At 35.1% G+C, this 14,383-nt stretch overlaps 1 protein-coding gene across 2 annotated transcripts in view; it reads right to left on the bottom strand.

Annotated features, from left to right (window-relative positions):
* Nucleotides 1-1,448: 1,448 nt before the first annotated feature.
* The window catches only part of LOC129224043 (FGGY carbohydrate kinase domain-containing protein-like), a 50,288-nt gene continuing 37,353 nt past the window's right edge, over nt 1,449-14,383 (bottom strand). The window contains exons 14-15 of one of the 2 annotated variants that reach the window (XM_054858442.1): nt 12,007-12,172; nt 1,449-1,634 (exon numbers count right to left, since the gene is read on the bottom strand). In XM_054858442.1, the coding sequence (XP_054714417.1) occupies nt 1,556-1,634; nt 12,007-12,172 (245 nt within the window). In that variant the 3' untranslated portion in view covers nt 1,449-1,555. Of the gene's footprint in view, nt 1,635-9,814; nt 11,732-12,006; nt 12,173-14,383 lie in introns of those variants that run through there. The other variant, XM_054858441.1, reaches the window with a different exon arrangement.

Raw genomic sequence — 14,383 nt, 5'->3', positions numbered from 1 at the left:
TAATGCTATGTGCAAGGAAGTTAAAAACTTTTTCTTGACATAGATAAATTTGCCTTAAACATCCATCAATGGTTTAAGTAACCACCAGCCACCAGGGAAGATTTTCATTCCTTGCAATTTGAATTGCGTGATGAAGTTTTGGCTGATTATGTCTTTTAATGACATGTTGAAAGAAGGTTTAACTCTTGGGCCTGTATGTGATAGACTGATTGAGTAGTATTCAAATATTGAACATTATTTCTTAAAATCTATATCTGTTCAATCTGAAGTTGGCAATTTAGATAGATGTAATAGAATTGCAAGTTCATTGAAAGATCCATTTACACTTTCATTTTATCTCATTTCTGTCTGATCTGTTCAAAAAATATGTAGGTACTACTTCTACAGAAAGTCCCCCCTTTTTTCATTCTTAAATTGAACGAACTTATTAGGAGTATATTTTTAAAATCCATTAAATCTTAAGCAATGGGAGACAAAAAAGTTTTTTTCTGTAATAAAATGTTTGTGTACTTATTATATAGTCAAATTCATTAGAGGTTTTCCCTTTAAATTGCCTGTTTAAATTAATCCAGATTCAAATCTCAAGATAAAATATTTCTACTTCATAATATGTCACTGTGTTAAAGAATAAAAGATTGAATACATTTCATTATAGTTTTCAGGATTGAATTTGAAACTTTTGATTATCCACTACCAAAATCAAGCTTTTAAATTACATTTAGGTGACCAAAACTTGATATTTGTTGTCCTAAAAATGTTTTAAAATTTTATTAAAATTGTGCCCTAAAATTTTTGAAATCACCACTCTGACCCCTGGTTATGTAAAAATGTGCATATGCCTATGAATGATATGAAATTGGCAAACCTCCAGTTCACACGAGTCTAGCTGAAACAATTGGCAAAATTATCCTTATGTAATTAATGAATGGCACCTTACTGTTTTATTTATTTTTATTTCAATTTCATTTTAAAAAATAAAATTATTAAATACTTAATAGCATCTTTACAGTATCTTATTGGTTACTGGCAATGATAAGAGCTTAATTCAATTTAATATAGTACGAGAGCATTATTAAGACTAAATTGGGTATTTTGAAAAAATGGCAACATATGGTGTATAAGTAGCAAACCTTTTTGATAATTATTGTTAAATAGTCTACAGAGCATGACATAAAACCATCAAGTGATATAAAATTAAATAATGGGTAAATAAATGAAAATTTTGCTTCAACAAACTACAGTGAAACCTGTGTATAACAACACTGTCTATAACAATAAACCTGTTATAACTATATATATATATTCTTTGGTCCCAGCAAAATGTCAGCATAATAATCAAACTCTCTATTTTTTTAGGTCCCAAAGTATCATTGCAGACAGATTTAACCATATGTATTGAAATACAACTTGAACAAATAAAACAAGTAAACACAATTTTGTGTGCATTTTACATTTATTTAAAATACACATTAATTCTGAAAAGTTTTACAGCTCCTTGAATTGCAATCCTTGTACATTTTTATGAACAGTTTTTGTAAGATGGATAAAATAAGACTTATGTTTTCATAATTTGCTTCAATTCCATTTGACATTTTAGCAGCTTCAAAAATGCTCCATATTTTTTATCATGAAATCTAAAATTTAAAATATATATATGCTTATTAGAAGTTGATGCAACAAATTCTTTCTTCTGCTTAACACATAACAGGGGAGGTGAAAAAGTAAGACGTAACAGGGGACGTGAGGTCTCAGAGATCGCTCTACTTTCAATTTTTTTTAAAAATGATGTATTTAAGATACATTTCTGTAAATTCCCTTAAATATTCTTTGCACTTTTGTTAGCATGGGGAAAAAATATTTTTGAATTTTGAACTGAAATATACCTTTTCAGAAGGATATTTAACAAATGCCTAAAGATTGAGAGAAATCATATGCTGCAATAAATAATTAATTATTCGTAATAAAAATAAATCTAATCAATTAATGATATTTTATTTGTTTAATATATACAGGACATTTTAATACCAAAAAATTGATTATCACATTATGAGAAAATTATGACAGCCCTTTAACTACTAGTATTTCATGTCTTATTTCCATGAATAATTCAGCCTTTATTGTCCTTTGAACATAATTGCATAACTTTTGCAAACATTTCAAACAATTCTCAACCTCATCTAGAATATTTTGCATTTCTTCCGCATAACGGGTATAAGATAAATGAACCTATTTACGCGATTCTAATGTCTACAACTGCCGAAAATTGTAACACTGAAGGGGAGGAGCGGTATCACAGACCGCTTCTAAAGAATACAATGAAATTTAAACCAGATGTACTCACCAAAACACCCTGATAAGCAAGGGAGGTGTTCAAGGTCACAAAATAGAAAGCTATTGGGGAAAAACCATTCAATCGGACTGAAAATAAAATAGGGGTGATAGGATGAACTTTTGAGCGGTCTGTGAGACCCCACCTCCCCAGTTAAGGGGTAAGGGATTGCAATACAAAATAAACCACATAGTAAAATAATACATAGTATTGACAAAGGAGCAGATTTTATAAGTTTTACTTGATCTGAATTTAACTTCCTATTAAGATTTTTCAGTAAACACAATAATTTTTCTTTACTTAACATGGTAGCTCCAAGTACACCTTGGTTATGAATTAAACAGGTGTGCACAGCCCATCTAGAGGGGTCATGGCATAGCCTGCACCATTGCAATTTTTTGGGGAGGGGGCATTTTGAGGGGTATTTTTCTCATTTTTAGAGGCTCTTGCTTTTGGAGGGTCTTCATATTTAGGGGGGGGGGTCACCCTTGCTGTCAGGGGAGGGTACTCCTGAATTAAAACTATGTTCCACAGAAAATCAGGAAGAAAAAAAAGTTTTAACTAATTAAAATCTATTCTTTGCATAACTCACAGGTTGCGGTTATGGAGACAGTGGGTTAAAGGTTTTTAAACACAAGTTTATTCGATTCAGGAGAGCCAATATACCTCAATTTTGGAAGACTATTTAGTCTTACACATTTGGACAGTTAACACACACATATTAATCAAGTGGATTTAAGTAAAATTTTCTGAAGATAGTGTGAAAATTCATATCAAGTCTTTTTTCCTGAGAGGTTCTAAAAGAAATTTTGAAATTTCCTTTTCTTTCAAGAGTCCAAATTTTAGAATTTGTTTCATTGTCATTGAGATAAACAGGAACCAATTTTATGAAGTTGAGTCAGAATGCTGTGGGAAAAACTCATTAGCTCTGAGAGAATCATTTAACCAGTCAAGATTAGTGCTGGCTGGTAAACGTCTAATTGCAACTTAGATTTGTTTTTCATGTGGAACCAAAGTGTATGGTTTCCAATGAAGTTTTCGTCGAGCCAGGTTTTCAATTTATGTGCTTCAAAACTGGATAAAGTGCACATAATTTTGTCATATTTAATTTTTCCAGGTTACAATTACACCAGCAACAACAGAATAAAGTTTTAAATGACTGTTGAAGTCCTTTATACCGTCCACCTAAATTGGGGGAATTTCCTGCTTTCCACTGTCAGTCTCAACCTAGATATCCAAGTCAACTGGAGTACTAACATCACCCCCGAGGGCCCCTTGTTCCTATCATTGCAATGACTAACCAGATAAGGGTCCCTCGAGACAGCTGGAGCACTAACAGGTTCTTGCTCAAAACAAGGATTTTCATGTCTTAGTGTCTTCATTAACAAAAACTCTCTGCATATTAGATTTTTATAAGATTCTATTAACATTAGATTTTTTTTTCTTCTCTTTCTGCTCTATTTTGCTTGTTTCTCATTGGCCAATGAGATTTTAGTTTCAATTTTATTAATTACAGTTAAATTGTTATCCAACTCAATTTTAACTTCATTTTTACAAATACTAAATGTTGTAATTAACATCATACAACTCAGTAATAGTTTCATTTTCCACAAAAACAGGTTTCTCAATTATACTGAATTCAAGTTGGTTGAAGAGTTTAGTTTTAACAATCAATTCAAAAATGTTTGAAAATTTTGAGTTATGCTCATCTAATTTAGATTGAACAAGTACAAGATCATTGTTTTGTATGCATAAATTAATGGAATGCTTCAGCTGAAGTCAGGGTTCATGCTCAATTTGGATAAAAAATTTTCATGACCTCATAAAATTTTTCGCGACCTTGTTACTTAAAGAGAATAGTACTATTTAATGTCAAACTTACCATTTTTTGGAAATGAGCATTAGAAAATCTGTTACAAGAGTGCGATTACCTCATTGGAGCAGTTACTTGTGACTGAAAAAATATCAGTGCATGCACCGCAGAAACTGATAAATTATTATTTGTCTTTCTCATATAAATTCAAGTAAAGTAAAAATATAGTGAATGCTGTTTCACTATCTGCTGTAAAAATATAGCGACTGATGTCTAAATGTTTAATAAATAGGGCAGAATAGTAATGAATGGGACAAATTGAATGAGTCATTACTAAGTTTCTAATAATAAATTGACTTTATAAAAACATTGCCCTTTGGTATCAATAGAGCATCTAATCATCCATGTAACTTGACAGTAAATATTTCAGCTGGTCACAAGGATCAGTTTTGCGAGCTCTATGTTGGGCACCACTTATTAGAATTCCTTATTTCTATGTTCTATTGCCTAACAAAAATTTATTTTCCAAAGCCTTCAACATATTAAAATGAACTGATAAATTTCATTATGAATTTTTTACAAGTAGTTGAAACGAACTCGGGTTCAATTGAATTGAGGAGACGTGGCAAAATCAAGAACGTGCAAGTTCACTAACTACTACAGAATACGAAATATAAGAAGTGCTGAAAATAATGGTGAATTAAAATTAGTGATGCCCCAGTAGAAACGTCACATTGCAAAAAAAGGAGAGCGGATAAAATTGGATTCCAAACTCGGATTTGTTTTTTGGATCGTTCAATTTATATGCAAGATTACTAAATCACTCAACATTTCAAGCGCTCTTTTAGCTATTGTTACTTTCTTACTTGCCAAGACATTTTTCCATGACTTAAAATAAATTTCCATGACTTTTAATGAAAATATTAATTTTCCATCACTTTCCCAGGTATGAAATTTGTTAATTTTTTTCCAGGATTTCCAGGACCAGTACAAACCCTGTGAAGTGAATTATTTTAAATCAAATAGATCACCAGTATTGATAGATCACCAGTAGTTAGTGTTGATAAGTTGCATTTATATTCAAAAAGAACTTTATTTAAAAACTTAAATAATTCATCAAATTTAATCAAATTTGGGTCATTAGTTAATTTAGTTTCAAGAGTATTAATTTTATCAACATAATTCCAAATGAGACTAGATTCAAAAGAAGAGCTAGCACTCACCTTGCTCTCAGTCCTGGCGGCTTGGGATGGCGAGCAGAATCGGAAAGGTTGGTGGGCAAAGGGGTTTGTGCATTTTGTCGCCTGAGAGCAACAGAAGGACAGCTTAGTATCATTTCTGGGATCAGATGTCTCTGAGTCGACAGTTTGTGTAGGGACTCGTGGGAAATTCGAGAATTATTGATATTACCCATTGAGTGTTGTGAATTTAATAAGTCATCCGTTTTCATTTTGTTCCTTTTATACGGCTTATTGACCCCATTCTCAGGTTAAAAAATGGCACAAGGCGAAGAATTGCGTTGGGAATGTAACTTAGAATTGCTCATGGTGGAGCAGTCATCAGACACATCTAGTCGCTACATGAGTTAGTAGGAGAATGGCAGTCGCGTCAAGACATTGTGAGGTTCGAAAATTGAATGAATCTCTTCCTGTGTAAAAATGTGGCTGTATGGTATGGTAACTCTAGGCAGGCCCGGATCTACATAACCACAGACCATGACCGGGGGGGGGGAGCTCCTGAGAGGCGTATGAGGCCTCTCAGGAGCCCATGGCCAAATAAACCAAAAAAAAAATTATAATAATAATACACTATGCATCGCTTCAGTGGTACATAATCTATCTCATTAAATCATAAGTAATCAAGCAAATTAGGTAGTATATGAAGTTTTGGTTGAAATATGCTTTTTGGATTATTTTAAAATACAAAGGACTGAAAAATAATAATAAAAAATTATTAAAGAGCTACTTGGAGTTTTTTTTCCATTTGGTCTGCCTTGCATATTTATGTACCTAGTAGGAAAGCTGCATAGATTAAAACAGGGCTGTCCAACTGCAAAGAGCACACGGGCCAGAATTTCGGTCACTGATCACCAGGCAGTTTGAAAAATTTGAACAATAAGTTCTTACCGCTTATACAATAACAATTAATAATAATACTTAATGTATAAGAGGTAATTGATTGTAAAAAAATGAAACAGGAGGATTATAAAACAATTTGCTTAAATTTTAATGGGAAAATTGAGACAGATCCGCCTTCTTTACAAGGGGAGGAATGCCAACCTCAATGTTTTTCATTGCCAGCAGAAGAAGGTCTATCAATGAACTGTCGAACAGAGAGCTCCCGTGACGATTCTTGGTAAAGTTCATTGTCAAAGAAGCACTTTCGCATAAATATATGCTCCCAAACATGGAAGCGATGAGAGCAAATTTTCAATTTCTTTTTCAAAATCAACAAAGGCCGTAGAATCTGAGGGGGGTCTTTTTTTTAACCAATTGCAGGCAGGTTTTGCTTATCTGAAATGTTTCTCTCTTCCCTCCCTGTCTCCCTCCGCCAAAGCGAGGATACTATTTCTAGGAATTCGTTTGCGCACCAGAGTGCAGGGTAGGACTGCTTGACCTCTGCCTTTTTCTCTCAAAACAAAAAAAAAGTATAAAAGGGCGATCATGAGGAAATTTCGGGGACCCCGGCTTGACCAAGAAGGGTAGTATTGGATGCTTCTTCATGCCAATAAATGTCGAAAAAAAAAAATGTTGAATAAGAAGTTGGCGAACCACACAATATGCGCTGGCGGGCCGCCAGTTGGACAGCCCTGGATTTAAAAAATATATATATCTATCAGGGTTGCCACGGAAGTTCAAGAATGAAATTCCCTGACATTTCCAGGTTTTCCAGGTGGTTTTGAGAAAAATTCCAGGTTATCAATCTCCACCTTCATTTTGCAACATTAATATATACATCTCAAATTTTGATAAAACTTACCTCATTTTCCAACTTTACAAACAATGGCTACCAAATTTAATTTACTCAAGCTGAAATAATCAAAAATATGTACTAAGGGTGGTTCAATTTTTTTTCTCTCTGGGCTCGAGTCCAAGACACCCCTTATTTTTTTTAGACTTACTAATAGTATCGTGCTGTAAAAGTTTTAGCTTCTTGCTCAAATTTTAAGAGGGACCCCTCCATTTAACATTAGCTCTAGCATAGAAAAAGTCAAATTTAGAAACATTTAATTTCCCCAGCTTTTTTTTGGGGGGTAAGTAATTATTTTATTGCAATGAATATGCATATAACTCGTGTAGATTATAGTATGTAACATTGTTTTTTCAGTTCAATGAATTTTTTTAACCCCCTCCTCATACTTATGAAGTTTGAGGGAGGGGGTCGAGCACCCTCTTTCAGTTGGAATAGGAAGTTAAAATTCCTCCAGTATTTTACTATCCACAAGTCTAAAAACATTGAGTGGTGTCCTGTTTTCTAGGAGAAACCTTTTTTTTTTAAAGTGTGTTTTTGAACTACCCTAATGTACTAACACAAGTGAAGCAAATCACTGTAATAAACAATTAATGTAAATGTAGCATATCTAATTTTCAATAGCGAGGAGTCACTGCCTTACATCAAGTGAAAGAACTGCAGAATTAGCAATTGTGACATCTGTATCACAAAAATAAAGTTAATTGCCAAAATAATCTGAACTAAAAACTTATGAAACCTAAACTTTTTCAATTATTGCTTTCTACCCCTCCAATCCATTGAACTCAAAGCGCTTTTAGACTTTGGCCTGTAAAAAAATCATGCACCTTTTAGCTTCACATATTTCCCCTGTTTGTTGCTCATAAAACAGGGGTGCTCCCCCCCCCCCAATATTTCTGAACGCCTTAGAGCTCTTTTTATTTTTAACCCTCTTTTTTATATTTTTTTAAACCTATTTATTTATTTTTAATTATTATTGTTTTGAAAAAAAAGTGTGCTCGCTCCCCAATAAAATACACACGCGCAGATGAAAATAATAAAGTAAAATAATATGAGCAAATAATTTGAATAAAAATAAAGTAAAATAAATAATTAAAAAATCCCCCCCCCCCCGAAAAAAAAATTTGATGGCGCAACTTGCGCCATAATCACTCCTGTGGGCACCCTGTCATAAAGTTCAAGTTTGAGCATTGATCAGAAACTTCTCTGATGTACAGATTTTTTTTTTAATCGGATTACTTTTATTTTGAAAGAAAGAAGCGCATTGGAAGTCTTAAAAGATCACTACCAAAATACTAAAAGATTAGCGATACTTCTGTAAAAAAGAAACTTGCTAAGTTTAAAATTGTCTAATGAACTAAATTTACAGAACAAAATTGTTTAGAACAATACGATTTCATTAATTAATTTAAAGAAATAATATAAAATATGAAAAGATTATTGCAGCTCATTAAAAACTTCAGTCGGCACTCCCAGACAAAACAACGTGCTGTGCATCATAACAACTTCAGAACTGCTGACGTAAACAAGCAGCGCTTAAACAGAGCCCGCTCAAACGAGGAAGAAAAGAAAACCTTCTGCGCATGTCCGCCGCTGATTGCTATGGTGCACGCCGACTGCTATGGCGCACGTGCCAATGGCAGAGTTGTTGATAAAAAGAGCTGCAGGGGGAAGAAGAAAGAGGGGAATGACAAAACGACGACGAATGGGAAGGGAATGGCGGGAAGGGAATGGCGGCGAAAAAGACAAGGCAGAAAGTTTTTTTTTCTGACGTCATAGACCGCAGGCCGCGCTAAGAACGATCGGAAATATGCAATTTTTCATTTTCCCTGACATTTCCCTGATTTTCGGCCATTTTCATTTTCCCTGACAATTCCAGGTTTTCCCGGTTTTCCCGGTGCGTGGCAACCCTGTTATCTTTATACATAAAGGGATAATCTCTGTTCGGATGTCCGGGGTTAACCTCAAAACTACTGGAGGGATTTTAACCATTTTTTCACCATAGATAGCTACATAATCGGGGAACAACTTAGGCTATAATTTATTGCTAAAAAACTTAGTTTAAGAACGTCGTGATGGAAAACAGTCAATGTCATGTAATTTCCACATCCCATCAAAGCGGTGTGTTTTGAGTTCTTTCAGTTAAAACAGAAAACGAAAGAAAGTAGCGATTGTTTCTTTCAATTATTACTGACCCAGGCAACGCCGGGTATTTTTGCTAGTATATATATAAAGCTTTGCCAGTTACTTTGAATTAATGAGATTTTACTCTTTGCAATAATATGTAAAATTTATGAAAACATTTGGGGGAAAACAACAAAATTTTTCAAAAAAACATTTTTGAAAGAAACTACAAGGTTTAAAAAAATCAACACTTGGATTAAACCAACATGGTTAAAACCAAATAATCCTGAGGGAGGGGAGGGGGAGAAAATAGAGCAATCCAGTGGGCAGTTAGGGGCCCTGCTGATTTTCTGCAGGGGGAGGGGGCCCGAAATTTCTATATTGGTGCCTGACTCCAGACAAATCTCTGCTTATCAATGCCAGATTAAGGATACAAATGCTACTCCCTAATACTCTGATAGACCATACTTCATCTCTTCCAACAGAGGTGAAGCAATCCGTAGAATTTCATCAGCACTCGAACCAATATCTGGCTTGACAAGTAACAATAAATCAATGTCTTGATTAGAGTCACCTACCTGGGGGGAGGAGAGGTCCTCTGCTTACAAACTGCTCCTGTGAAGAAGTAGAAGGCTCCACTTGGGCTTCCTTGGTCTTGATGTTGGGGTCATTCAAGATTTTGAACGTTCCCCGATCCAGACCAGTAAAGGCTCCATAGTCTGCTCTCTTGATTGCCTCGGCAGCCTCCCAGTTAACCTCGAAGATCCATCTTATAGTGTATGGTTCTTCCACTTTGTGGATGAACCGCCACTCTTCGGATTTCAACTCCGGGTTTAGCCGGTTCAGACGCCTCAGCAGCAGCCCTGCATTTTTTGTATAGACATCCTTCGTCTTGAACGCTATCTTGATGGGTTTAGGTAATTCATTACCATTCAAGATTTTGAGTACAGTGCCACCAATAACCTCATCATTGCCATGAAATGTTGCTTTTAACCAGTCAGCGGTTTCTGCATCGTCACAATGGACGAGAAGCGTACCTGCATGTGGAACAGACCTTTGGATTTTTGGCATAAATTCCCATGAGGGAATCATGTCAGTTCTACGTAAAATTTCCATCTGAATATGTTTGATGTCATCCTGAGATAACTTCTCCAATGGAAAGCCATCTCTCACAATGGACATCTTTAACATATTCATTGCTTGGGCACAGGACTGTGGTTGGACTGTCCACGCTCTATTAGATACTGCAACCTGTGTAGGGGAAGGAATTGGAACTCTACTAGGTGCTACAGCTGGTACAGGGTAAGGAATTGGAGCTCTATTAGGTACTGCAGTCGGTACAGGGTAACAAATTGGAACTCTATTAGATACTGCAGCTGATACAGGGAAAGGAGTTGGAACTCTATTAGGTACTGCAGTCAGTACAGGGTAAGAAATTGGAACTCTATTAGGTACTGCAGCTGATACAGGGAAAGGAGTTGGAACTCTACTAGGTACTGCAGTCGGCACAGGTGTTCGAGCTCTATTAGATACTGCAGCCAGTACAGGGTAAGGAGATGGAACTCTATTACGTACCGAAGCTGGTGCTGGGAAAGGAGTTCGAACTCTGTTAGGCACTGTAGTCAGTGCAGGGGAAGAAAATCGAATCCCTAACCGAAGTTGTTTGGCCCGACGTACCAGAGCAGAATTAGTTCCCCTGGTAGCCTCTGCTGCTCTTACTAGCCTCCTCTTATTTTGCCTACGTTTGTTTCTCTTTTGTGATTTTGTAAGTACTGTCAGCCTTCTTACTGGGGTGGGTTGTGGGCTTGCACCTACACCTCTTCCAACAGTAAGGTTGCTGGTCTCCTTTGTGCTTTGTGGTTTTGCAAGCACTTCCTGTCCCCCTACTGCTGAGTTGGTGGGTTGGGGGCTTGCACTTGAACCTCTTCCAACAGCAAGGTTGTTGGATTTTTTCTTTGTGAATTGTGTTTTTGTGAGTACTCCCTGCTCCCCTACTACAGAGTCTGTGAGTTGCAGGCTTGCACAGTTACCTCTTCCAGTAACAAGGTTGGTGGTTTCCTCCTCTGGGGCAGGATACAGCTCCATTGGAATTGTTTCACTGGCTAGTTGGGTACTTTCAACAGAAAAACCCAACCCTTCATTTTTTATATTTTTATTTACTTTATTTGTAGAGAGATTATAAATTTCCATAAAAGAACCAGGGAACTGGGAGGAAGCAAAAGGTCAACACCCACATAGCCTCCCTGTGTGGGCACAAGGCTACTTATAACGAGGTTTCGCCTGGTTCCTCGAGAGGACCGTTTATGACATCATACAACCCAGATGCCATTCATCCATCAGCACGGTACCTCACACTTTGGATTGGGTTCACCTACAGATCTTAGCTGAGCATAATAGAATGGCCTTCACATCTTGGGTGACCCTGCCAGGAGTAAAGACTCCAGAGGTTCTTTGCCCATTCTGCCCAGTTACACCCCCTTGCCACGATGAGGCAATCTGCAGGATTTAAGGGGGGAGAAGGAAGAGTTGTTTTAAAATACAATGTGAACACTATTTTCTTCTTAAAGTTTTCAATCAAAATTGTTAAAAACCATTTTTTTACAAAACCTAACCATATTGGAGTTTTTTTTTTTTTTTTCAAACCTCAACAACCTAAAATCAAGAAAGGCAGGGTAAAAAAAAAAAAAAAATTGTTTTCACTATTTTTAAATGAAAGAGCTAGATTTAGCTCTATGTTAACAGCATTTGTTTCAACTAGTTAATTAATTACTCTTTATCTTCTGTTCTTGGAGTAACTATGCTTGTAGAGAATGCTTGTTGACTTATAGCAGACATGGCAGCTAAGACTGAATCATAATGCTTTGCGGCAGTGGCTCCAAGAATTGCAGATCCCAACAAAACAGGTTCTGGAGTGTTTGGAATGATTACAGGCAATCCTATTAAAATAAAACAAAAATAATAATAATAATAATAATTTTTTCACCAAAAAAACTTGTGCTTTTTTTAACATTGCTTTTTCTTACTTTACTGTTCAGCACAAAGGTATTTATTTATCTTATTCATGAGTGTTCAACTGCAGCCAAAAGTTACAAAACAAGAAATTGCTTAATTGAAATAAAAAATAAAATGATTTGTGAGAATTTCATTCAACCAAAATTACATCCCCATCCTAAGCATCTTCATCTTTCATAACAATTTTAGTTTCTAAAACATTACAAACATAAGAGAAACACTCGATGTAAATTTTTGAGTGAACATGACAAAATGACGAGTATGTAAGTCCTTTATTACAGAATATAAAACACTAAAAAATATCTAAATAATGATAAACAAAAAATCAATGTTGTCCAAAGAGTAGAATCAAGCGATTTTTGCAGAAGTCAACATATTCAGACTTAGAAATGCAAAAAAAAAAAAAAAAAAAAAAAGCAGGACTGCAGCCCAAAAAATAGGTGAATTGCGTAAATTTTACAGATATCACACAAAGATTGGAAAACATAAAAAGGGTTTAGCATTCATTTTCAAAGACTTTTCAAGGATCCATCAGAAAAATCAAGTACTTATAAGATTTTTCAATGACAGATTGGAAAATCAAGTGCTTTTACGGAACCCCTTCTTGGTAAAATGAAATTCAAGGACTTTCAATTTGATAAACCTCAAATACAGACAGAGAACACTAGAATGTTGAAAACCACTTCTTGGGGAAAAAAATGTCTAATGAATTGCTTCTTGAGTATGAAACCTTTCGCTTACAGGGACCGTGTTAAGGATTTCTAATTGTTAGCCTGTAAATTAGCCAAATTTTTAAAGTGTTAGCGAAATTTCAAAAGTCTCAGTCAAAAACTAACTTTTTAATGTATTTTGTCTGCAGAAACATTTACTTATAACTTATTTTTTGACAATTTTTTGAGAATAAGGCCAGGGGTCAATCCTGGAATTTGTCTATTTTTAGGAATTTTGTGAGAAAAAAATGCAAATTAAGTAGTTTTTTCGAAAATCATATGTAATTTTTCAAAAAAACTAAATTCTTTTCCTTTAAGAAAAACAATAAGAAATTATACTTTAAGCTTGTTACGAAAGAAGAAAGGATGAAATCCAGCAACAGTATTTGATTTCACTCGCTCCACATGCAATTTATAAAATAGTCAAGAAACATGATTATTCATACTAGTACAGTTAGGGATTGCAATACCGGAACAAAAATTCAATACTGGTATTCGGTACTTTTAAAACATGATAGGGGAATACCGATATTTGAAATTTCTCAAAAAATGCTTGAAAGAAAGCATTGTTTCGTTGCCACATTTCATAATTTTGTACAAAAATTGTATTATTATGAAAAGGTACCAAGAACAAACATAAAATGAAGGAACAAATGTCATAATACAAAATCAATACTAGTAAAAAACATAACGCATCTACATGAAATACACCGCCAGCTCAGTCAATTCCAGCCGAGGACTGCAGTTTGGAAGTTAAATCGGTCCGAGAATTGCCATAAAAATTCTGACATAGATGACACTAAACAACATTCCGTATTTTCTGTAAATATGATGTTGTATTCATTTAACATGAAGAACAGGATGCCAAGGGACATCGTTATTATTATTCCCCATTTAGCGTAAAGCTAAACCTATTCAGTGCAACAAATAACGAATAAATACCTTTGTGCTTTAATATTAAATGAATCAACTAACGTTTTAATGCACATTTGCAATTTTTTGGCATATTTGCATTTACGTGAAATACACCACCAGCTCAGTAAATTCCAGCCGAGGACTGCAGTTCCGTGTTTATTAGCACTCATCAGCCCGGCATAGGAGTGACTGAGCTGGAGGTGGAAAACCCTTAAGGAAACCTAGAGTGCCAAACAAACCGGTAGCTAATACAGAATTAGCAATGACCAGACGAGTGACCGAAACAATGGTTGGTTCAACCAGGGTTCATACTCTATTTGGATGAAAAAATTCCATGACTTTTCCAAGACCTTTTCATAACTTCAATGAAAATTTTCATGACCTCGTTACACGAAGAAAATAGCACTATTTAATCTCAGACTTGGTAATATTTGGAAATGAGCATTAGCAAAACGTCTAAATGAATGCCACAACCTTATTGAAGCACTTACTCGTAATGGAAAAAAAAAA

The sequence above is a fragment of the Uloborus diversus genome, chromosome 6 (assembly GCF_026930045.1).
Source record: "Uloborus diversus isolate 005 chromosome 6, Udiv.v.3.1, whole genome shotgun sequence".
Taxonomy (NCBI): Eukaryota; Metazoa; Arthropoda; class Arachnida; order Araneae; family Uloboridae; genus Uloborus; species Uloborus diversus.
The sequence above is the reverse complement of the archived record's forward strand: the minus strand, read 5'-3'. Positions and strand labels throughout refer to the sequence as shown.